The sequence below is a fragment of the Passer domesticus genome, chromosome 8 (assembly GCF_036417665.1).
Source record: "Passer domesticus isolate bPasDom1 chromosome 8, bPasDom1.hap1, whole genome shotgun sequence".
NCBI lineage: Eukaryota > Metazoa > Chordata > Aves > Passeriformes > Passeridae > Passer > Passer domesticus.
Genome location: NC_087481.1, coordinates 50,842,510 through 50,867,494, shown reverse-complemented (window position 1 = coordinate 50,867,494; position 24,985 = coordinate 50,842,510). Strand labels below are relative to the sequence as shown.

Below are 24,985 nucleotides of genomic sequence, written 5' to 3'. Positions count from 1 at the left end.
AGGCTTACACAATGAGATAATGACCTGAGCTCAGGTGGTCAGCCCAGCTTGGTGGGAGAGAAGAAGTGAAGCAAAATTCTGGATCCTACCTTTGAGCTCTGAGGACAGTCCAACAATCACATAAGAGCATGTGGCTTTGGGACTACTGGGATTCCCCCTCTTCCCAAATACTCTTTCTTGTCCCTAGTGAGAGAACCAGTCTTCAGTTCTGAGCAAGTAATAAGGAGTTAGCTAAGGCTGTGTGGATCAGAGAAAAGTGGCATTTTAAACTCCAGTCTCTGATAAGTAGCTGAAGTACTTTGTCCTTTAGCCTGGTACATTTTTCAAGCCCTTTTCTATTGAAAGAATTTTGATTGTTTTCTGTTTTAAATAGGGTGTGAGTTTCCTGCATTTTGGTAAGCATATAATGTATACATTGCAGTTTTATTTCCCAGGGACAGTGTGAAACATGACATCAATTTTCTGCGCATTGACTTGCATCAATCTTTTTATAGTGAATGAACAAAAGATAAGTCTTTGAAATAGATTAATGAAATTCAGTGTTGCTGCTGATTTATTTTTGGCCTACTTAGAGATGGTAGTGGAAAGGAAACGATGTCTGAAACATTCTGTTTTGTTGAAATCAGCAGTAGATTTGCTCAGCAGTTTTGGAGTGAGGTGAGGGTCTGCACTCAGCAGTTAATACTCCTTATTAAAGATTTGGAGTTATTAAATGTTGCTCATCCTTTGATTTAGGCACCAAATAAGAGTTAACAGCAATGTCAACTTCTGCCTAACACACATTCTTAACATTTATGAGTGACTAGCTCCACATTCCTTCACCAACCTCAAGAACAGTTCTGATTCTTTGAGTTTTCTTCTGTATCATTTGCTGTCCACAACATCACACTGAGACCTTCATAAATGTAACTGTTGTGTCTTAGCAGATTTCACTGTCTTTGCTATTTAGATAAAATACATTTGATAATCTTTTTAAAAGGAAAATACAAGGCAAGTCTAACCTCTGCTCTGCTTGCATCCATGGATTGGATTTCTTCCAGTGCCTGGCTTTGCCAAGGCCACATTGCAGAAACTATTTGGCCTGAGTTTCTGTAAAATATTGATTGCGCTGGAGGAAGGCAGAAAACTCAAGGCGTGGGGAACAGAGGAAAATCTCTGGCATAACCTTTGCAAAAATACGTTTTTCTCTTGAACTTTCCAGGCGTCCATTTCCACCAGGAGATCGAGTTACCTTTAATGGAAGGGACTGTCTCTGTCAGATGTGTGCTCAGCCGATGTCCTCCAGCCCAAGAGAACTGTCTGCCTCAAGCAGTAAGTTGCCATCTCATTTCTGAAGCTGCTCACTTTTCCAGGCTCATCAACATTTGATTTAAATGAATATAATGCAATCTTTTGGTGTTTTTATTTTTATTCACATTTAGACAAGTGAACTATGTTGAGAATTTTTGTGTCCTTTTTTTTTTCTCTTCATTAAGTGCCTGTTACTACAGATGGGAAAAGGCACTTAGACATTTCAGTGTGAAAAAATGATTTTCCATAGTGACTGGATTTTTAAAAAGTTTTTTTTTTAATTTTGTTCTGATAGGCACCAGAAGAGTACCTAAGTGATAAATCCTGAGGTTTCAAAGTCGATAGAGTCTATTTCTTTAATGTATGATTGTGCAAGTTTAAGTATTCAATAGAGGATGAAGTCAGAGGAAATTAATTTTCTTCTCCTATTTAAGAATTCAATTAAATTATCCTTTAAAAGGAGTATCTCCAGGATTATGCTTCCAGTAGACTGATGCCACAATGATACTGTGATCAGAACCTCAGGAAACCATTATAAAAGACACAGGAAGCAAATTAAAGGGAAAGATAGAGAATAAAGAAAGTTTGGGAGGGAAGTTAAGTTGGCTTGCTGTTGGGTTTTAACACTTTTAAAAGGTAATTTGTAAATTACTGATATTCATCTCTGCCTCTGGTAGTTAAGTTTTTTTAATCTTCGGGGGTTTCTTTCTCTGCTGGATTGTATTCAGCATTCACCCAGTGTAGTTTTGTAAATCAAAATGGCTACAGCTTTCCTTGTGACACTGGGTGGTTTTCCTTCAGGGAGAAGCTGTGTATTTTCTCCTGGTACTTGGCTTTGAGATCCTGGGATTATAAAGTGCTGTGGAAAGACAAAGATGGATAATGTTTGTGCTCACTGGATGAGTCAAGTGAATCTCAGGATATCTGATTTGCCTGAGAACATGTAATCAAACCCTTAGACAAAAGGAAAATGAGAGACACTTTTTGTTATCGTGCCTCTCTGTCTGGGAAGTAATGCTTTTCCTCTATAATTGTAGATTTGCAGCTGAAAATGCACAGACGTAATCAGTTAAGGAAGAATTCAGGAACCTGCAGAACGGCTTACAAAACTTAAAAAGCAACATAAAAATTTATGAGGGACTTCAGGCACCCAGAGAATCCTTCTGAGACAGAGGAATGGTGTGGAAATTGATATCTAGGGGGCATAATTGGCAAGGAACTGCAAGGCACAGGGACCTTGGACAGTACTGATATTCTTTTTCTGAACATGCCAGAGCATAGAAGAATCTGGATCTAGCTCTCCAAAGGTGGCACACCTGTCCAGCAGTGTGGCACTTGCCACATGCCTGACTCCAGGTGCCAGCATGCCCCTAGAAAATGACAGGTTGTCTGATACTTAGCAAGCCAGAGAGCTGGACACTCACTTCCCCACAGCCATGCTCTCTACTGGAATTGCTTCTTGGCTTCCACAGTGAAACCAGAGGTAGCAAGGATTATAAAACAACATTTTGTGTGACTTGTGATGAGATTTATTGGGGTTTTTAATCATAATTGTGTCCTGCTGACAAACTGGTTTGCCAGTACACACAGCAAGAGAGCTCCTGCTCTCAACACCTTAGAGTGCACTACTTTGAAATCTGTAGGCACCATGCATCCTGGTGCATCTTGTTCTTTTAGGGACAAAGACTTGCAGAAATGTGTAGTATAGAGTTTCAGGTCATTTTAGTGCAAAACTCTGCAAAACAGATAAATAAGAATGAGAACAGCTTATGTTATATGTTCAGAACTAATCAATAAAAGAAAAATCAATGAAGCATCCTCTGCCTTCAAAGATATGCCAGTTGCTGCTTTAACTTTTTGCAAAATTGACCTAGATACTTTTCTGTATCTTGCTGGCACCAAAGAGTAAATTTTAATTAGTGTCAAGTATTTCACATAACTTCCAGGTTTCTCCTGCTGGCTAATACATGCCAGAAATTTGAAAAATTTATTTTTCAAATACTTTGCCATTTTTGAAAGGATTTTTTAAAATACAAGTTCTTTTAGGGAAGACTCAGATTCACACTGGGCATCTATTTTATATCCTATATTGCTGTCAGATTCCTGTGATTACTTTTCAGTAGAGGAGACTTTCCTTAAAACAAGGAAAGTTTGATGGAATACAGTAGACTGCAAATATATCAGGTTTGATTGCTTTGTGTAATGTGAAAGGAATCCTTCTATCCTAGAATGTCTGCATTAATGCTGATATGCCATTTTCCAGTGTCTATTGCTTCACACAAATGAAAACTTACTGACAGCTTTGCTTGGATGATTTCAAGGAAAATCAAATGTGTTTGAATACAGGGGTTAACATCTTGAATAACATGAACCTGAATATTGTTACACTTATTGTAGTGCACAGCAGTGAAAATCAGATGGGAAAATACTAAATAATTAATTTTCTTTTTTTGTTTAGTATTAGTGTGGTCTATAGTACTCATTTACCTTATTTATATTAGTAATATATTTCTTTCACTGCACATGTGTTACCTGAAATTATAGCTATTTTCTTGAAGAACCAATTCAGTGACTCTATTTTTATTCTAAATTTTTAAAATTCAAATGCGGTAGAGTAATCATAATTTATAATTTAATCAATCCTATTCCTTGGCTGCTGCTGGAAATACACAGTGCACTAACTTTGGGATCTTCATTCAGCAGGAAATCTAATAACAAATACCTGTAAATAACTTTACAGACAAATGAAATGAGTGGTGTTTGGTTTTGTTATTGTTTTATTTCATATGACAGCTTGATAAATGGCAAGTGAAGTATAAAGCAAAGTGACTGGGACAGATGTAGAGCAGCACAGAAACGGGACAAGTAGATAACACTGACTAGAAGTGAGGTGTTGATGCCTTGGATAGTTCAGGGTTTTCAAGATTCTGTCAAAGACATGAAGTTTTTTTTTTATTTGGGGCCCAATAAAGGAGTAATGCAATAATGTATCCCAGTAATTGGTATTTGTGTTTTAAGCAGTGCCAGGTTTTGTATTGTGTATCACGATTGCCTGGTTTGTACTGTCTTTAGTTCTTTCTACTCTCTGTTGTGTTCTGGCTGCATGGTAACACACTGTGTTTTAGGTCCACGTTGCAGAGACAAGAAAACAGAAAACCAGTTGTGCAGGCACCTGTTACTTCTAAATTTTGGACAAAACTGCAACTGTGCAGTTGCATAGTTACATAAAATGCCTTCCATTAGAGCATTTTATCAATGAATTCTCCCCAAGGCAGCTGGTAAATGAACTGATGCAGACTTTAAAAAGAAAAGTGTCCAGTCTAGTCAGACCTTCATTTTTAAAAAGTACCACACTGGCTTCCATTTTTTCCTGGATGCACAAGAGGCATTGTGAGAAGTCCAGCTGAGAGCAGAGCAGCTGTACAGGGATCCCCCCACCTGGGACAGGCACAGGAGGTGGTGCCAGCAGGCTGTGGAGCTCGAGCCAGCACTCTTCTGGCCCAGGCATCATCTTTGGAATCCAGAAGAGACTATACATGTCTTGGAATATAGTTTAGTCACTCTTCCTCAAGCTGAGGTTCTTTTCCTTGGGAAATTCACTATTCCCACAATAAGGCACTTCAGTAATAAGAGTGCTGTGTCATTTTCTGCAGGTTCTGTTGGTTCCTTATCTGGGTGCTGGTCTGGAAGTTTTAGTTGTTTCTGATTATCTTTTTGGTGGAAGGTTGGATAATTTCAGTGATGTACATGAACTAGCTAGGAAATTGCATTTCAAGTGACAAGCATGTTTTCTGGGACAAACCTCCCTATCCAAAAGAAACTGAAGCATTACAATCACCTAACGGGAGTTTTCATTTTGAAAAAGTCATCTTTCAAAATGGTGACAAAGACTTTCACCATTGTTTCTTTTCAGTGAAATAGAAACTTGTGTCCTTGAGCAGAGGGAAGATATTTCAACTTCCCTTCCTTTGTAAGAGTCTCTCCTGTGAGTACAGAGCATTAGAGTGCAGCCAAGACGTAGACCAGAGTTTTCAAACTGACCCCCAGAGCGTTCCATGAATAATCCTGGGTGCAGCTGTTCCCCAAGCAGCCGGCGTCCACGTGGAGATTTCACATCGTGTTTTGTGTGCTTGTCCTTGTCTGCTCTGCACATTATGTTCTGGCTCCAAGAATGCCAGCTCTTTGGGACAAATGCTGTCATGCCTATCAGTACAGAGTCTACAGGGTTGGATTTGGCCTCACAACTGGGGATCTTTGCTCTATTGTGATATAAATAATAAGCTTAATGAACTTGTGGGAAAAGGTATCTTTGTTAATTATTCAATAGCCTTATCTCCTTGAAAAATATGCAGGCAGTGAAGTTCCCAGTAAATAAATGAAACTTCCAACAAAGTTCTGGTAATACTGAAGTAAAGCAGAGCCAACATACCATACCTACTGAAACAGGAAGAGGTGGGAAGTTAAAAACAGGAATCATCTTTTGCCTCACTGCCCAGACAGTGGCAGGAAAGTGAGCTTGTATTTGAAACACAGAGCATCAAAAAGGATAAGCAAATTTACTTTGCAGTCCTTTTTAAAATGCTCTTTAATTCTTAATGCAGTCCTATAGTCAGGACATAACTGTCCTTTCATTAGATAAAAATGTAAGTCATTGCTGCCAAAAGTAATGTCAGAGCTGATGTATAAGTATCACAAACTTCTCCATTAGAAATTAGCTGAAATGCTTTTAGAAATTAGCTAATTAGCTTTTAATCATAGTTCTTGAGAAAAGTCTGCAGCTTGGATTTATAACTGGTCACATTTAACTAATTTTTCATTATTTTGTTCTTTATAATTTTTTTTCCTGGAGCTCTCTGAAAACTCCTTCAATTCCACAGAGAATTTAAAAGTGCAGGGGAAAGTTGGCTGACTGTTGCTAAGCAAGATATCTGCAGTGATTTTAAAAGGTGTTGAGCAACATCCAACACATGATTTTGAGCTTATTCTTAGGAAATATTTTCCAATTTCACCCTGTGTCAAAGCTACACAGGTACTTGGCACAGGTGGAGATGGGCCTTGTGAGAGACACTGACCTCACTTTGTGTTAAGGAATATTCACCCACAATATCCACAACTCCAGTGATTTCCCTGGGGAGCTTAGAGAGGCTCGACAGTTTTGTTTGTGCACATGCATTTTTAAGTTTTAAATTTTTAACATTTTGAGCCTTAAGCATTTAATATTTTTTGTGTGCTGTAACACAAATTTTTTCTCATTTCATTCTTGGCTTGTCTGTTTACATAAGCAGAAGCACTCCCATATCTCTCTGGCACTCAAGCCTGTGTTTAGCTACTGGAGATTCAGTTGAGGTTTTGGGGATCTAGACATAAGGGGCACACATTGTCCCATATCTCTCTTTTTTTTTTTTTTTTTTCCTCTTTACCATAGAATAAAAGCATACTATGGACATCACTGTTGATTGACTTCAAACACTGTGATTTAAATAATTGATTTTAATCATGGTTTGTTCAATAACCCAGGAAACCTTGATTACACTGACTGATTGTAACCTTGGATTACATTTAGATTTTTAATTATAAAATACTAATTGATAAACATGAGGGTACTTCATATCTGTACACATCTACTTAAACTAATATAGCTCTGCATAAAGTCATCATATTATTTAACATCTATATTTTTCCCTAACAAGTATTTTTGCTAATGAGTTGTCAAACTCTATTTGAATGAAAGTTGAAATTTTATTTAGAATGCATAAAGTATCTGTGGATATTTTTTACTTTCAGAAATTTGCTAGACACATGAAGAATGTAAATGAATTAAAATACATTTCAATTTTGGAATTTATATTTTTCAAGAGTCTGTAGCTTATAAAACTATTTACTTTGGATCACCATGACCTTAAAAATTTTGAAAGTGGAACATCTTATATACCCCAATTTTGGTCATAAATAGTAAAAGGGAAGTCAGTGTATTCCTTGTGTTTTCAGATCCCACTTCTAACTCAGATTTATTTAAAACTATAAATTTTAAATGAAATCCTTTATTTTTTAAATGTCACTATTTTATTCTCCATTTTTTTAGTCAGAATTTGATTATAATAACCTTGCATGGTTATTATAACAACATGGCAGCTACATTTATGACTTAATACAGCATACACTGGATCTAAAATTTTACCCCATCCCCCCTTTTAAGAATAGTAGAAGCAAATCAATGTTCATGACATGATAAAAGTTCAAGAAATTATGCAAACCCAAGCAGAGTTCCTTTCTGGCAAAAGCCATTAGATTGTGCCTAAGAATATGCAATTCTTCTAATGGCACTGGCCAATTTGTATGATTGTTTGAAGATGATTTATTCTTTTGAAGAATGCTTGCAGTTTTTGAAGCATTTTTGTAATTTGAATTACTTTCTAGGATTAATTTTATTTCACTTTATGCCCTCACTCAGAAAAATGGATAAATTACTCAAGTAGCCTCCATTTGCACAACTATTTCCTAGTTTATAAGGACTGGTATTGTAATGCTGCTTGTTAAATTGTGTTGAATCCTTCTCTGGAGGTAGAGCAGCTTTGTTAGAAACTGAACTTTGGGGTGATAGAGATAGAGCAGCAACTGTATTTAAAATATAGTTGTGGCAGGGCAGGAAGTTTCTGATTTATGAGTTTTGTGTCAGAAAATTCCTTTCAAAAAATAGCTGTTCTTCAGGAAGATGTTTGCAGTCCAGTTTCCCCATTTCTTTTGGATGCTTTTGTGTTACAGTAAATTGGACAGTACTAAATATGTGTCAGTTCTTATTTGCCTGTGTGTAACCCCATCTTGAACTTGGAAATCAAAACACATCCATGCCCTTAGGTTTTTCTGGAGGAGTGCTACTCCAAAGCTAATTCCAAAGGAAGTTCTGGGGGAGGTGCAAGGAATTCCTCAGTAAATGGATGTTGGATGAGGTGGGATCACTAGCTTGGAGAACACAACTATAGAGGAGATTAGAGGGGATCCCCAGGGACTGGAGTATCTGGGAATTGTCATGTTCAGAAAGCCTGCCAGGTAGTAAGTCAGGAATCAGAGGTCACTTCAAAAGAATGTGAAAAGTGAATTAGCTGTTAGCTAGACCTTAGTTTGCCATAATGTTATCCGGGCATAAAAACCTTCCTAAAGGTTGTCATAAGTTTTATTCTTATTTTGGGGAGTTTGCACCCTGTTGGAATTGCTTGTTTTCCAAGAGTAACAGTTGAAAATTATCCAAAATAGTCTGCAAATTAAGAGACACAATGTGCTATCCATGAACTGGGTGTTAAACAATGAAGCTCTGAGATAATGGTGCAATTCCCTTGGGGTACTGTGAGTGGGGATTGTGACCTTGAATTCAGCAGGAGCTACCTGAGTACCGAAATGTGGTTAAAGAAATGATGGGATAAAAACTGACCTCAGCTTATATGTACTTGGTCCTGGTTTATCCTTTAGAGTAGTTTTACAGGTGGGGCTCTGGGGGTGCTGGGATGGGAAGAAACCCAAAAAACTTTCTCTTTCTTTCACAGGACAATTAAAAACTCTTCATTGTGTGTAGTGTGTTTGCTCTTTCTTTCTCCTGTTTCATCCACCCTCTTATTCTCAGTTCAGATACCTGTGTGAAAGATGAGGTTGAAGAAGGAACTGGAATTGATGTAGTGGAAAAAGGTTAACTTGGTGATATGATTTTTTTCAGGGACAGTTTGCTGGAGTCATGTGTCAGAAGGTCACTTGGTTTGGTCTCCTTTGGGAATGAGGAGTAGAAAGATGTAGAAACAAGGAATTGCCTTTCTCTGTTAAACACTCAAATCAATACAGAACAATGGGGGGCGGGGAGGAGCATTCAACCTTCTGAATCACTTCTAATTAAATCAGGTGATGAAACAGCAAATTGCAGTAATCACAGAATCATCTAGGTTGGAAAAGATCTCTGAGATCACTGGGGCTTATGCCCCAATACCACTGTGCCAAGCAGACCACGACACTGAGTGACACATCCAGGCTTCCCTGAAACAGCTCCAGGAATGGCAACTCCAGCACCTCCCCAGGCAGTCCATTCCAGTGTCTAATGACACTTTCTCTGAGGAAATTCTTCCTAATGTCCAACATAAACCTACCCTGGCGAAGTTTAGATCATTAATAAAGATATTAAACAGGACTGGGCCCCATACTGGCCCTGGGGGACAGCACTAGTGACTGGTCTAATCCAAGATGTACAACAACGTATTTCTTGAAAAGACAAGTCACTGTTGGGCACTCAGATGGTTCCAGGGACTTGTGCTGCAAGCAAAGAATGCCAGTTCATGCCACTGGGATTTCTTTCCCTATTTAATCAACTGAAATAGTTTTATTTTCTCTAACTACTTGTTTTGAAAATATCAGTTTTTCCCAAGTTGCCATTTATAATAAACTGTCAAAGCTATACTGCACTTCCCATGGGAAATTTATTTCCCTCCATTGTATGAGCCCAGCCTCTTATTGTTAGATTTCAAGAGTACAAGGCTGCCTATGTGGATTTGTTTTGCCTTCAGCAAAAGGGCAATAGTGAATTTGTTCTGACAAACATTTCCCATCCTTGCAGTGGCAAAGAGAAGGGGTTTGGCAGCAGATTTCCTGAGTTACATGCTCAGATTTAAATCCTGCATGTAAAATTCCCAGTATTGTACATCCTTCTCTGACTTACAGAATGTATCACAGCCTCAATGACCAAATGGTTATGCTTTAAACTTTGAAAATGTTTGTCATGCTGTGAACATAGTGAGTTTGTATTTTTAGCTTTGACAGAAATATCTTGAAAATCTGGAAAAGCCTGCATGATATCCTCAACCTTTTCAATTTTAAAGCGAGGCTTTAGAAGGTGTTGCCTGATCTGTTGTTGAAGGGTGACTGAGAAAAAACTGTGGTCTCCCCACCTCTATGAGAAATTGCAATTGCACAACCTTCAAATTGCCACAGAAGAATTACAGGGATATAAGTTGTTTTTCAAGGTGACTAAGAGCTTTTTATACCTAGAGATTTCTTGACCTTGACTCCGGTGATAATATTTGCCTCTTTCATCACTTCCAAATCACTTGCTCTTTAGGTCCAGCTATGTTTGACAATGTATTTCTGTGTAAGTCCAATGAAAACTTACTGTTTCTTTTAAGTATTAAAACAAAATCCCCCCCAGTTCTTCCCTGCTTTTCCTGCTTCAGAACAGAAGCCTGCTGGTGCTGTCTTTGTAAAGCTCACACATCCATGTTTTATAAGGAGGGGAGATTGTTATAAAAGGAGTGTAATAAGAGTACAAAATACCTGTGACCTGCGGGAGTTGTGGCAGCTTCAGATTTTATCTATTGGATATGTACTTCTGATGGCCATCAGGATTGAAATGAACTCTTTGGTGACTTAATTAAATCAGACTGCTATTAGCTTTGTTCACAGAGCTAACCCTGCATGGAGCTGGTGTAATCCTTCACATGACTTTGCATATCCCTCTTTATTAGGACAAAAGCACATAGAGATGGTTTCTCCCTCAAAAATCATATGGCATGAGGAGAGAATGTGGAATAAAGACATATTTGCTATTAAATTTGTAAAGCAATCCACATGGGAGTGAGTGAAGTCCTGCTCTGTGTGCTGAGGGTTAATCCCAGAGCTGTATCAGCTCTGAGCTCACCTGTGCACTATTGGCTGAGAGCAGGGGAGGGAGGCAAAGGCAGAAAATCCACTGCTTAATTTAGACAGTGACAAATGGCTTGCTGTGCAGGATGCTTCACTCCTGGATGTCTGGGGTGGTGCAGATGCTAAAAAGGAAAACACATTTTCTCATATCTTTACAAGCAAGGTGTCATGGGTGGCAGCTCAGCCTGACCTGTGGCTTTTAGTGGGGCTGCTAAAGGTGGTGGGAGAGTGGAGGTCTAAATCATATATTATATTATAGTGGTGTGCCCTGTCCCCCCACTTTTCCATGCTTGTGGGCTGGCTGACTCCACAGCACAGTTCTTTAGTCCAGGCATTTTCTTTTGTACCCAGACATGTCAAATATGACATATATCTGAGTGCATCTGGGAGCTGTACTGCTCTCTCTGCATTTTAACCAGCACACTGCACTGTCTGCCTTCTCCTCTTTGTTATCTTGGCACTGCTGAATGTGTCCTGTGCAAGGAATGGCAGTAAGGAAGAATCCAGGTGATATGGCAAAAAGAAAATGCAAGAAAGCTCAGATTCAAGGGGTGGAGTCTGGTAGACCCAGGTGTGAAACCAGAGAGCACCATGGTGGGAGCCATTGTACACAAATCCAGGAAGGATTGTCGGGTTTTTCAGTCTGCTCTGGCATATGGTTGTGGACCACTATTCTTACCTCACAGCCCTTTTATCTGCAGCATGTGCTAGTTATAGGTTAGACAGATACAGATTGTGTTTAATGTGATACTGAGACCCTGCCTGCATACGTTGATGACATTCAGCCAAGGGCTTAAATGTGCCTCATGCAGGCCTGAGATCATAATGGCTTTTATTTGTAGAATTTGGATGAACAAATAGTCTTTTCTTAGCCCAGGCCTATTCACTTTCTATTTTAGGAGATAATGATAATTGCAAGCTTTTCATGTATATACCCAACAGTTTTGTCAGAATTAAAATCAGATTTATTTAGAAGCCATCTCAGCCTAATACAGCAGTACTGGGCTATTGGTTTACTTTGCTCCTAGACATTCAATGTGTCTGTTGTATTAGCAGAATGGAAATGATGTTAATTCCCTTTTGCAAAACACTTCAAGGAACCCAGAAAGAGTGTAGATGTCATTGGTGCTGTAGAATAATAAAAGGATGTTTCCAACCCTTGTATTAAATATGAGCACAATACTAAGTTTGGTGCTCAGACTTAACTGTGATTTGGCTTCCAAAGAAGCAATTAAACAGTCAGAGGTACCTTCATGGATCCCTACTTCCCCCATGTATCTGGTTTTGGCATCAATAAAGATGCTGGACTAGGTGGACCTTTTGTGTAAGGCAGTTTCTCTATTCCCACTGCCTCGGAAATTAAGTGTTTTAAAAATCTATTTATTGATTCAATTTCTGAGAAATTTCAGCTTCGTGAAAATTTCAGCTTCACTGAAGTTTCCCAGACAAAAATGAAAACAGCATGGAAAATACAGCAGATTTTTTGAGGGAAAACGTAGCAGGGAATGCATCACAGTGTGCCAGGGCCCAGGTTGGCTATGGAGGCTGGCACACCCGGAGGAAGCAGGAGTGCTAGGGAGCTGAGAAATGGGTGCTGGTTTAAAACTGGGGCTGGGGGGAGGATCTCATTTGCTCTCACAGTCAAAGTCATGTTGCATGGTTTCACATTTAGCTTAAGGAAATGAGGGCTGGAAGGGACCTCAAGAGATGATGCAGTATCCTCCCCAAACCAAAGGCCAGATCAGCATGCCAAAGCCACTCTGGCACGTGTTAGTCCCTTCCTCTCCCAGTGCTGGAAATTCCAGAGCCTCCCTTGGTGACCTGTTCCAGTCTTTGCTGTCATCACAGACTGGCATGGAGCCTTCAGCTGTCATGGCAGAGCAGAGGGATACATTACATGGTGTCACTCCTTGTCATTTCATGATTTCAGTTTGTAACATATGTCCTCTAGAGCAGAATCCTGGTATTAGGACATCTCAGGGCTGCTTTTCAAGTCCAAGCTGTGTCAAAAGTCTGTGACTCATATTTTGTCACAAGACACCACCGTGCTTAGTCCCCTTCCCCTCCTTTTTAGGGGATTTGAGAAGAAGAATGCTGATAGGAAGAGGGACATGCAGTGGTGGATTCCTGGATAGTAGGAATGTGCAGCAGATATTTGGGGTTCTTTTGGCCTGTTATCCAACAAACCAAAGTCATGCCCTTTAGTCAAAAGGACTGACTCTGCTCTCATTATCAGTTGTGATAACAAACTTGGACTTGACCTTTTGCAAGGCATGGTGTTGCCTGGGCTTAAACCCATGAGGAGATGAAGGTTTTTGGGCTGTACCTGCTCAGTCAGCTGGAGTGTTAGAGCCAGGGTGATGTCTTCCCTGCTGCCTGGGCTTTAACAGCTCATTTCTGTTTGTCTCCATTTCTTGTGATTTGTTGATGTTTCAGGCATTCACCAAAGGAACACCAAGTCTGGGGATAGTAATATCTGGGAAATCTTTTGTTCCAGGCTGTCTCTGTGGCTTCCACGAGTGGCTCAGCTGATGGGCATTCCCTTTCCGCTTCACTGGGCTTCCAGGCCCTCCCCTCCCTCAGTGCTCCTGTCCCCTGAGGCTGGGCACAGAAGCACAACCCTTGCAGTTCAGTGCTGTCTGCCACATCAGTCTCTTCAGATCTTTCCATGTGCTGGACTGCCCTTAACAGGAAATCTTTTTGAGCATTTTATGTTTGAAGGGAGAGGAACGGAAGCTTGGGGCTGAGCTAGAGATTTCTGATATAACATGAGATATTGTGGCACCCCTTGGGACAGAGTGCTCCTGGCTCCTGGTTCCTCTTCTGCCATGAGGGTCCTCCAGGACTGATTGCAGTGAAAAGTGACCACCAGAAAAGTTCCAAAACTCCTGAGCCGGAGTCCTTTTGCCAGTTAGAGACCAGGAGAGCTTCAGTTTCCCATAGCTGCAGGTGGGCAGCAACACACCCTCCCTGCAGCCCCCACTGCAGTGACAGGGCTATCAGCCCTGCCGTGGGCTGTCTCTGCAGGAAGGTGGGTGCCTGGAGCAAGGTGTGTGCCCTGGGCTGGCCCTGGAGCAGGGTATGTACCCTCACCTGTCCCTGGAGCAGGGTGTGTGCCCTGGGCTGTCCCTGCAGGTAGGTGTGTGCCAGGGCTGTCCCTGGAGCAGGGTGTGTGCCAGAGCTGTCCCTGCAGGCAGGTGTGTGCCAGGGCTGGCCCTGGAGCAGGGTGTGTGCCAGAGCTGTCCCTGCAGGCAGGTGTGTGCCAGGGCTGGCCCTGGAGCAGGGTGTGTGCCCTGGTCCCTGTGCCACAGGCAGGGCTCTGCTGCCACCCAACGGGGACAGGACGAGTCCTGTGCCGCTCGCTCAGCTCCGTGCAAGCTCTCGGGGTCTCGCTGAAGCAGAGCCACAGACAGCGGCTGCTGTACACGACAGGAACTTTCTGCAGTGAGGACTTTTTGGTAGCTTGTTCCTGACAAAACTGAAGTTTGTACAGAGCTTGCCAGGTGGTCTTTGAATCATAAACAGCATGAAAAACAGAAGTATTTCCCCTCTTCTGCTGAGAATGTCTATAAAGAGAAAGATTGGGGTTTTTTTACAGGACCTGGTAAGGGTTTAAGGAAAGGAAGATGTACCTTTGCACTGCTGTGCAGTTCATCCCTTTGGCTAGCAAATGCTGTGACAGGTGGGCACTTAATTAAGGTTAATGAACCAAGTCGCTGACAACAAACACATCTGTTTGCTTGTTTGCAGATTGTGCTGGCTGTGGAAGAGACATCAAAAATGGACAAGCATTGCTAGCCCTGGATAAGCAGTGGCACCTGGGCTGCTTTAAGTGCAAGGCCTGTGGGAAGGTCCTGACTGGGGAATACATCAGCAAGTGAGTAACCTCTGTCTGCTTCTCTTCTGAACTCGTGGCACAGTTTTAGCTGCTAGCAGAGAAGAGCTTGCAGCAAAATTCACATCTGGAAGTCCTGTCCTTTTATGAAAAGACCACCTTTTCATACACTCCAAAATCTTTGTTCCCAGTGAGAGCTGAACTGGGAAAGTGAACTGCAAAGTGCAACTGAAAGCTCATGTTTAATGATAGCAGTCTCTATTTAATACAGTCTGAAAGAGGCATAATTCCACATTCCCATAGAGAATCAGGTGGTTTGTTGCACGTATTTTCTGTAGCAACCAGATACAGCATTGTGTCATTTTGCTTTCCAACATGTGATTTTGGGTAAAAAAAAAAGTAGGAATTTGTGCATTTCTTATCTTTGCTAGATAAAAGAGTAAATGTAATGGTGTAATTGACCTGACATTGTATTTCTCATCTCCATATAAGAAACTAATGTAGAGGGTTTTGAGTTGAAGAAGGTGTAGAGGAAGAGAATAGGGAAATAATAAAAGAGCAGAAATGAAGATACAGATTCTTTTTCCCCCTTCAAGCATATAGCAAAGAGAAAAAATAAGGAAACAATGTGCATTTCACAAACCTGTCATTTGTGTGTGTGTAATATTTATAAGAAGTAGCATCTATAATTAAAAAAAAAAAAAAAAGTGGTGCCTGAGAAATGCTCCTAGGCTGACTAGTGTTTCCACTTCTACTGTACAGTCCTTGTTCACACTAAAATATTACATTACCTTACACTTAAAAGTAACTGCTTATAGCCTTGCAGCCTACCAAAGGCTTTTTTTTTTCTGAAGTGAACAAAAACTGTCTGTTTGTGATAGACTGTGATTTCCTCTCAACCCCAGAGACAGTGATTACTGATTCCCTGGAACTGCACCGCCTGTAGGTGTAGAGAGTCTGCTCTAAAGAAGGAAGATTAATTCAGTAGTTTGTCCTGGATGCCTTCTCTTGATGGAAATTTAAGGAATAATTCTAAGAGGCATTAGTAAGAATATGATTTTTGTTTCCTGTATTACCAAGTGTTTGCCTTGAACTCTCCCCATTTACCTCGGTCTGTGTGTAGGAGTTGCAAACTGAAGACAAATAAAGAGAGTAAATCATGCTGTAACCTGTTTAGTAAGAAGTGGTTTGTAATTTATGAATTTTCTTTTTCAGAGATGGTGCTCCTTACTGTGAAAAGGACTACCAAGTTCTTTTTGGAGTCAAGTGTGAAGCATGTCACCAGTTCATTACTGGGAAAGTCCTAGAGGTAGGTATTTAGTGAACTAGAGTTTATGAAGAATTGAGCCACCCATTATGTCCTCACTTAACTGCAGAGTATACAAAAATTCTCATAGAAAGGCTTCCTGCTGATTCTAGAACAAAGTTGCTGATTTTCAGAATTATTTTCAGTTTTAGTTTTGCAGTCATCAGGAAAAGTGTATGATAGAGAATTAATTGCACTAGTTTCTATGGATCTGTGGTTTCTGCTTTTCTCTCTTCATGGTGATCTGCAAAGCACATTGCGCTGCTTATTCTGTCAGATTTAATATATTTACAGAATTAATTTGAGTACTGGAATCACTCTTGGCAACCATAAGTTTGTCAGAACTTACCACATGAGATTTACACATGATCTGAATGATGCTGAGAAGGTGAGAGGGAGAAATGTGCTGGAGAGGTAAATTATGTGTTCAGAAATGAGAAGGCAGGAACCATCTGAATAATCTCTTTTGCTGGCTCTCATTTGGAGTCCTCAACTTTCTCATTGAGACCAGTCAAATCTTTTTAGAGCCAACTGTCATGGCTCTGGTAAGTCCCCTTTGAGCTGGAATCCTTGAACTATGCTTGGATTCCTCTGTGTCATGACTGAATTGTTTAAGGGGCCAAGACACAAAGGACCTTCCTTGTCACTGAGATATGAGAAACAAAACTTAACTCTTGTCCCTGTAGGAAACTCTGCTCAGTGGAAAGAACCTAAGCCTTGAGCTCAGGTCAGGAGCTGGAGTGTATGTTTTTCAGTGAAAAACTGAAAATATACCTGAAAGTGTCACAAAAAATAGAAGCAGCTGGAAGTTGCAAGTGACAGTGTGTCAGAGGTTCCCTTCTTTGTGTCCCATCTACTACACATGTAAGACTGTGTCAGCCCTATTGTAAGAAGTTTCAGGTTTCACATAAGATAGTATTGTGGTTTTAGTTGTGGATGTTTCTCTGGTTCAGCATTCAGAGTATGAACCAGTCACCATGAGGGACTCAGAGCTCCTGTGCACACCCTGAGCATTTGGAAGGATGCACTGGAAGGATGCACAGCTCCTTCATTAGCCACACTCTCAGCTCACCTCCTTTGAAATGTGTATCTAATTCCTTTGGGGACCCGCACAGATAATTACGGAGAGCAGCCTGGGTTTTCCCCTGAGTAGGAAGGCTGTGTCTCTGGCTTTCTTCTTCTGGCCTGCCACCATCTGCTTATCTATTCCTGTCTCCTGATGAGTTTTTGAAATTTAGCATTGTGTGTTTGAGAAACTGTAGTTGCCATGCTGTGCAGGAAGCTCTGCAAGAGAGAAGTAATTGGATTTGTGAGATTGGGAAACATAAAATAATTCTAAAATTGCTTTAGGTGTACATGACAGTTGCTCTCACCTATAAGCAATGCAACTTATTCAGATCAAAATTACAAAAGAGATGGTTATTGGAGTCTGTGGAGGGCTGGGAGGAAATAAACTGTTTCTGTCTGGAGCATTTTGTGAAGTAGCTGTGAATATAGCAAGGTTGGACTCATGTTACTCTTCCTAGTATCAGTGAGGAAGAAACCTAACTGTTTGAGGGGTCATGAGCTGCATCCCATCAGAACTGGATAAATTGAGACGAAGGAAAGATTAGTTCAATTGACCTGGAACTTGGCTGTCCATCATCATTTAAGCTAATATTTCAGGGATGTATCCCAGAAACTTGGTGCTCATTTTGGCCCCAAGGTGAGTTTCTCACTTCACAGTTCTTATTCTTCTATGGCTATTTATTATCAGAAGATGAGACAGCATTTGCTGCAAAAAGAAAGCATGTCCAAACTCTTACAAGGGTGTTCCTCTTCTAAGAGTTAAAACTTTATCTTTTTAATCTGGTTTTTTCTATGTAACCCGGCCCCTGCAGCATCAGACTTTTCTGATGAATTAGAAACAGAGCTTTTGAATGATCTCGTCAGTAATGGAAACATTAAGCATGCTGAGTTCTGGTTACTAAGACTAGAAATTTTACTTGAATGTTTGTGGCTCTCACTGGTTATCAGAGACACAACCCAAAATACTGCAGCAGAGGGCAGCAGTGGTTCTTAACACATAACTGAGACCAAACTCCTCGATGGCCTGTAGAAGTTCTGTTGCTCTGACTGCTGTCTATAAGGTGTAGGCTGGCCAAGTCATAAAAAATTTTCACCAAAAAAAATTAGCATTGTGTCGCCAGGGAGGCCATTCAGACACTGGCATAACTGAACTGCAGTGTGTATTAGCAGCTTGCATAGTCCATGATTAAAGTTCTCCAAGTATCATCGGGGAATGCAGATGCAGGACAGATATTCAGACACTCTGTGTATTTTAAGTGGTGCTGGAAAAGTTTGGAAGGTACAGATAAGCAGCTACTGTTCAACAATCAGAGCAGCTTGTCACAACTGTGGGCTTGTTTCGTGGTTCCTCACTGTCAGAGGTACACAAAGCTCCAAAGGGGCAGTACTAAACACTGCCTTGAAATATGATTCAAGGAACTAATAAGTCAGAAGCTAGCATGAGAAAATCATGTGTCAGCACGTGTGTGTGTCCCCTTGAGCAGGAGAGGTCATCTGAAGGATGGGGTCAGAGCATGACATAAATCCTCTGCTAATAACGGAGATGAGGTCGGAAGCAGCCACTGCAGATAATTCACAGAACAGGAAGCCACAGTTCAGAGAGGGCTGCAGACCTGTCTGAGGCAGGACAATTAACAATCTCCTTATCCTGTACTGGGAATCACCCACAACATTTCAGTTCACCTGAAGTTTTCATTTAGATGAAGCTTGAGATTTTCACAGGAGGATTAATGTCTTCCCTCTTTGTTTTCTTTGGCAATGTTTCTTTGGGAAATTTGGGTATTTTGGATGATTTATATCATGTGGGTTGTCTCTTGTTCTGCTGTTTCCCCCTTGAGAAAGAAACCATATTCTTGGTGTTAAGTAGCACCCTTACAGGAATTGTCTAGGTAGAAGTTATGTCTGCCCAGCCCAAATTATGCCTACTAACATGCAGTCAGAAAAAACCCCAAAACACTTCATATTTTGCCTTTGTTAATAAAAATGATTGTAGCAAATGTCCTGTAGTAAATGTAGTGATTAGTACATTTCATTTTATTTGTCAATAAAATAATTCATTATGTCAGAAGCAGAGTCTGCTATCTCATCATCTTCATCCAAAGAAATTATTAGAAGTGGTTGAAGGGAATTATATGGTACATTGTGTGCAAACACTTCCCTCTAATGGATCAGAAGTGATTAGCAGCAAGCCACTTTGGTGCTGCTTTATTTTCTGCTTATTCTTAATACATCCAGGGCAGTCTGTAGAAAAACTGAAGGGAGATGGAAACATGAAAATTAGCTTTGGGTTCACAGAGGCTGGTGCTGTCTATTTTACCCCAACAAGCCTATTTCACTTATGTTTTACTTAAAGAGAAGTTGAGATTCTTTGCAACGTGTCAGACTTGCAACTCCTGCTTATTTTGTCCCTCAGTATGGCTTTAGCACCTCTGAGAAAGTCAGATTTTTCAGTCTCCTACAATGAAAAGCAGCAAGAGAGACAGCCACTCCTCATGTGGACCTAAGAGTCTTCATCTCAGAAGCAGCTATGCTGTGCCCTGGAGCACCCTCAACAAAACCCATGAGAACAGCCAAGGTTTGGGTTCAGACTGAGATTCAAGGACAGGCTCCCTCCCACACTGCAGAGGTGATCCCTTTGCTCAGTTAGGAAATGCATTAGGAGAAAGACAGGACTTATTTTGCTAATATCCACAAATCAGGGAATGCTCTTTTTTTTCTCTAGGCTATAGATGTAACAACTTTCAGTAGCCATGGAAATATGCAGGAAAAATACCATGTGCATTTAAGTCAGCTCAGATATTTCTGATGTATTATTTGGCCCATTGCTTTCTGTGACAAATACTCACAGATGATAGATGAGTGCATGCCAACACAATAAATGTGGTAAATGTCCAATATGAAATAGATACTGCAACTTTCTTGAGCATACTGGATACTTTAATGCTTGAGTTTCTCAGGAAATGTTGCCAAGGCAACAGAGATCAGTGCTCTTCCTTGGATTTCTCTAGCAAAAAGGAATTTTTAGTTATGAAAAATTACTATTTTCCCATTAACTCTTGTAAAAAACATTTTTAGCAGGCAGTAACAGCAGTAAGAGTGAAGACTTTACACAGACTTCCCACTAAGCAATGGTTTTCATAGCTTCAGGGTTTGTCTCTTGAAAGATGCCTGCCTAATTCTAAACCTGCAAATTTCTGTGCAACTCCACAAGTCTGAGTGAACTTGACCATGCCTTTAGCCATCTGAAAGATTTAACCTAAATGATTTTTGTCTTATTTGTTTTTCATACACAGTATAACTACTACTCCAGGGCTTAATTCAAAATATGTGAAATCATTGAGAAGCTTCCAGCTGAATTCAGAGAATGATGGATCATCCATGGATTCCATCTCTGCTTATCTAAAATGTCTTACAACACTTCTAAGCAGTATTCTCTTAGCTCTGCAAAAGACATGAGGGCAGAAAATGGTGAATATTTTGCATGAAATTGTACGAAAAGACTGAGAATAAGATTGGGTTTTTTACAATTTTCACCTTTTCCAGCTATAACTGATATGAACAGGATTTGATCTCAGGATCTTGACCATGTTGCTACTTCACACATTTGTTTTTATAATGCTTTTTGCTTAATATTAATTAGAAGAAAAAACAAAAGGCTATTGTGTGATTTCTCCTGGCTGTGCATAGCTCTAGTTCCTGCTTGAGGGGCTGCTGCCTGCCCTGGGTTTGCTTCCTGTGCACTGTTGAATCTTGCACCCCACCTTGTAAGCAGTGGCACAGTGCCATTTTCACAGATGGACCTGAAAAGAGTCCAGGCCACCAGAAGGTTCCCTTGATTTCAGACTGCAAGGTCAGGTCAAGTTCTAAATATGTTTGTGATATTGTAGTTTATGCTGAGCTGCTCCTGATTTTAAAGAGCAGTAGTAATTTAAGATGTGGTAGTTAACATAAATGAAGTTTAGTACTTGTAAATACTGTTACCTAAATTGCCAGAATTTTCAGATGTCTTGTCTGTGCTGTAACTAATTCTGAAAGACGTCAACTCTGACACACCTTGACTTCTGAAGTTAGAAGGAAATAACACTAATTGTGTGAGGAGAAAAACAAACAGTGAAAGCTGCTAATTTTGTCTAAGAAAATTGTATCTGTATTTAAGAGGTAAAGAATGTGACCTCGAAGAGCCTTTAAGTTTCTTCAGATGTTGTTTTCAGAGCTAGATTTAGAAACCTGTGCTGTGAGGGATTCATAGAAGTTTCTGTGATTCTTTAGACATGAATGAGTCTGTTCTAAATACTAAATAAATAAACAAATAAATATCATCACCGCCTTGCTGGTTCCCACGCAAACTGTAAATGAATTTTTTGAACAATGTCTATGTTGTTGAAGTGTTGCCTCCTGCAAACACTCACCCATGTCAGCAGCTCTGCTCATGTGAGTATTAGCATTCACATGCTGCAGTTGATTGACTTTCAGAGACACCCAGCAGATTGCATGTTTAAGTAATCTGTTCTAAGGCTCCTTAGATGTGAAAACATCACCCTTCTCTGCAGAGATCCATGGACAAAGTTTTGTTAGATACTTCAGTACAGTCATCTATCTGGTCCTCTGTTCTTAAAAGACTTTCTAGATTGAGGAGCCGTGCAGGGAATCTCTTAAACTGAGATTTCAGTTCTGTTCAGAAATGTTAAATGAAAAAGTAGCATATGTTCTTCTCATAACAATAATGCAGGAAGTATCATAAAATATTTAATTGACTGGATTTTAATGATGCAACCTGTACTGGTAATACAGGTTGATGTAAAGTAGAAGTTCAAACACTTTTATAAATGAAGCAATTGATGAACTGAACAGAGACTAATGATAGGATGGATCCAAACAGTATATTAAAGTTGTAGAAAAATAATATCCATGAAGAATGCACTACCATTCTGTTTTAACAGCATTAGGTATCTTCTCTTTTAGGTATCTTACAGGCTTGGGGGAGACTTTGTTCTCAACCAGTATCTCCTACACACACCAAAATAATCTAGGGGAAAATCCACAGAGCGTATGACAGGCAGCAGTAGAGTTCAGTGTATGAGTTGTTAGTTCTGTGATTTGCTTTGTTTGTGTTTAATTTTACTGCCTTTAGAATAAAGAGAAAATGTGACCATGTTGCTTGAGCATCCCAGGTAAATGCTAACAAAAGCAGAAGCAGATGCTGTGGCCATTTGCCCTCTTGGTCAGGTGTGTACAGCCGAGCACAGGATCCTTTTGATTGCGGAAAATACCTGGGAGAGATCAGATAGGGTCAGAGCACAGAGGCCATTAAAAACTCATCCAGTCTTTCTAGGGTGTGCCTGAAGCACGATCTCACTCCAAAATGTGCAAACAGGATCAAGGCAACCAGGTACCAGTGGGAAGTGGCCCCAGCACTCCAGCTGCACAGTCTGAATTGGGCTAGAATATAATCTCAGTGAAACTCCGTGTTTGTAACAGAACTACACCAACACCCAGGAGGCTGTATAAATTCTTCAGAAGCTGTGGAAGTAATATTTAATAACTTCCAGAGGAGGAGAGTGCCGAGTTCGTAGTCAGCAGACGCCTCTCCCCAGGGGGAAGATGTGAATTGTGCGGCCTTCACCCGGTGCCCCTCAGGAGTGGTGAGAACGGCCCTGCCCGGCCCGGGTGCTTTTCCTTTCCCTTTCCCTTCCCCAGAGTGGGATGGCCGGGTGGGTTCAGTGTGCAGGGAGGGCGATGTGCTGCCTCTGGTGGGTGTGTGCAGGAGCAGGAGGAGGAGGAGGAGGAGGAGGAGGCTCCGGGCTGGGTGCAGCTCCCGGCTCAGCAGAGCCCGCGGCACCGCTCTGCTCCTGCCCGAGCCCCAGCGGAGCTGAGGAGGAAATGGAGCTGGAGTGAAAAAACCCCTCAAAGGTAAACAAAGCCCTCGCTGTGAAAGCGGAGCTGGGCTGGAAAGGGCCGTGGCTGCCTGGGGAGGGCAGGGGCGCAGCTTTGGGATGGGGCTGAGCGGCTTGCCAGGCATCGTAATGGGTACTTGTGTTCCTGTGCACCAGAAGGATTTTTTTTTTTTAAAGGCTGTGTATAATTGTGTGGTTTAGATAAAGAGAGTGCAGCCACACGTGTTTTTAAAGTGCCAGGAAGAGAGGAGAATGGCACAGAGCTCGGGCTGTTTCTGGTTGCAGCTGATTGCTGTGTATGGAGGGACAGTGCGATTCTGTACCTTAAATAATTCTTGGTAGAGTTTCTTGGCTTTTTCGATAACTTTGGAGATTTTTTTGCATAGAAATAAGATTAGCATTTTTTTCTGCTTTCCCTGTGTTTTTGCTGAGAAATGTGTTTTATCAGTTAATGTGGAATGCTGATTTTTTTTTTTTTCTTAATGTGGGGTTTGTTTGGATAAAAGCAGGGAAATGAAAAGTTTAATAATAACTCAGAATATGGGTAAATGATTCAGACAGGTTGCCTATATAGCTGAGTAGCAGCATACATTTAACTTAATTTAGACTACCCTTCCCTGATGAAAAATAAATACCCTGCTGTAATTACTGAGAACACACCAGGCACAAGATCAAAAATCTAGAATAAATATACCTGCAGAAAAACTATATAAATTATTTGATGTAAAAGTCTTCCTAGCAGAATTTTAGTGATTCCCCCCATCAAAAATTGAACTTGGCAGGAGGGGTATCTGTAGTTGGGAAGGACTTGATTTATAAGTATCTGAAGTTGACAGAGCCCTAACAGAAGTTCAGTTGCTATGGCAGCATAATCACAAGGCATTAACTTCCCAGCAGTGGTTTGGAAACCATCCTTCAGTCAATTTGAACATCAATAGGAAGGGGAGGAATGTTAAGAGGATGTAAAGATGGTGAATAATAAGAGCAGGTTGTAACAAGTAATTTGAAAAAATAACCAATTAAAGCTTCCTTATTGCCACAAAGGGATTTGTGAAATCTCTCAGGTGCTTATAAAATTATGGCTTATCTTTATAAATTGCTTTTGTGAGCACAGTGTTGCTGATTAGGATCTATATATCCTGGCAAAGCATCTTTAGTGTCTACCTTGTTGATTTAGTTAAATATTCTCTAGTGTGTTTCTTGTACTAAATATTACAAAAAAACTTAATCAGACTGATCAAAATTCTTTAAAATGACATTTCAGTAGAAGCATTTGTACGAGCACAAAGTTTCTTGCCACCACCAACAGCTTTTGTGACAAATAGCCACCACAGGTATTCCAGTAACATGGAACAGACAAAATAAGTAGCTTTTTCATGTCTTAGAGGTGCACAGAACAAATAGCAGCATTTAGCAGAAGAGTAACTTACCTGGATGAGTGTATCATTTGTGTTAGCTAACTGTATGAAGAATTCAGTTGTTTGGTTGTACTGCAGAACATACTTTGTTCTCTGGGAGCAGACCCCTTTAGGGAAAACATAATACTAAATTTTGGTTTTGTGGCCCCCATTGCTTCCTCTGTCCATCTTTTAAACCTTTGCCTTGTGCTGGTCCTACCTGCCAAAATCACCCCCAAGAGATGTAAAACGAGTCATGATCCCTGCACCAAAGTGTTCAGGCTGAAGCAGAAGTTCCTGCAGGGTCCCAGCCCCACTGGCAGCTGGGATGTGGTGCCAGGGGAGTGTGGCTGTGCACTCTGCAGCAATGGGAAATTATTTCTGTTACTTTTTGTTTCTGCTGGACTGAAATCACAATGAAAAATTGATTAAGTGGTGAAATATTCTTTGCAGGATTCTGATGTTTTACTTTTAATTCCTGCTTTAAGTCTTCGTATCAGTGAAAAGTTTACAACTGACTTCT

At 40.6% G+C, this 24,985-nt stretch overlaps 1 protein-coding gene across 12 annotated transcripts in view; it reads left to right on the top strand.

Moving 5' to 3' along the window:
* ABLIM1 (actin binding LIM protein 1) overlaps window positions 1–24,985 on the top strand; it is a 203,543-nt gene that overhangs the window by 115,815 nt on the left and 62,743 nt on the right. For all 12 annotated transcript variants that reach the window (XM_064431400.1, XM_064431401.1, XM_064431391.1 and 9 more), the window contains 3 exons: window positions 1,202–1,311; window positions 14,713–14,839; window positions 16,013–16,106. In XM_064431400.1, coding sequence (XP_064287470.1) covers window positions 1,202–1,311; window positions 14,713–14,839; window positions 16,013–16,106 — 331 coding nt within the window. The remainder of the gene's footprint in view (window positions 1–1,201; window positions 1,312–14,712; window positions 14,840–16,012; window positions 16,107–24,985) is intronic.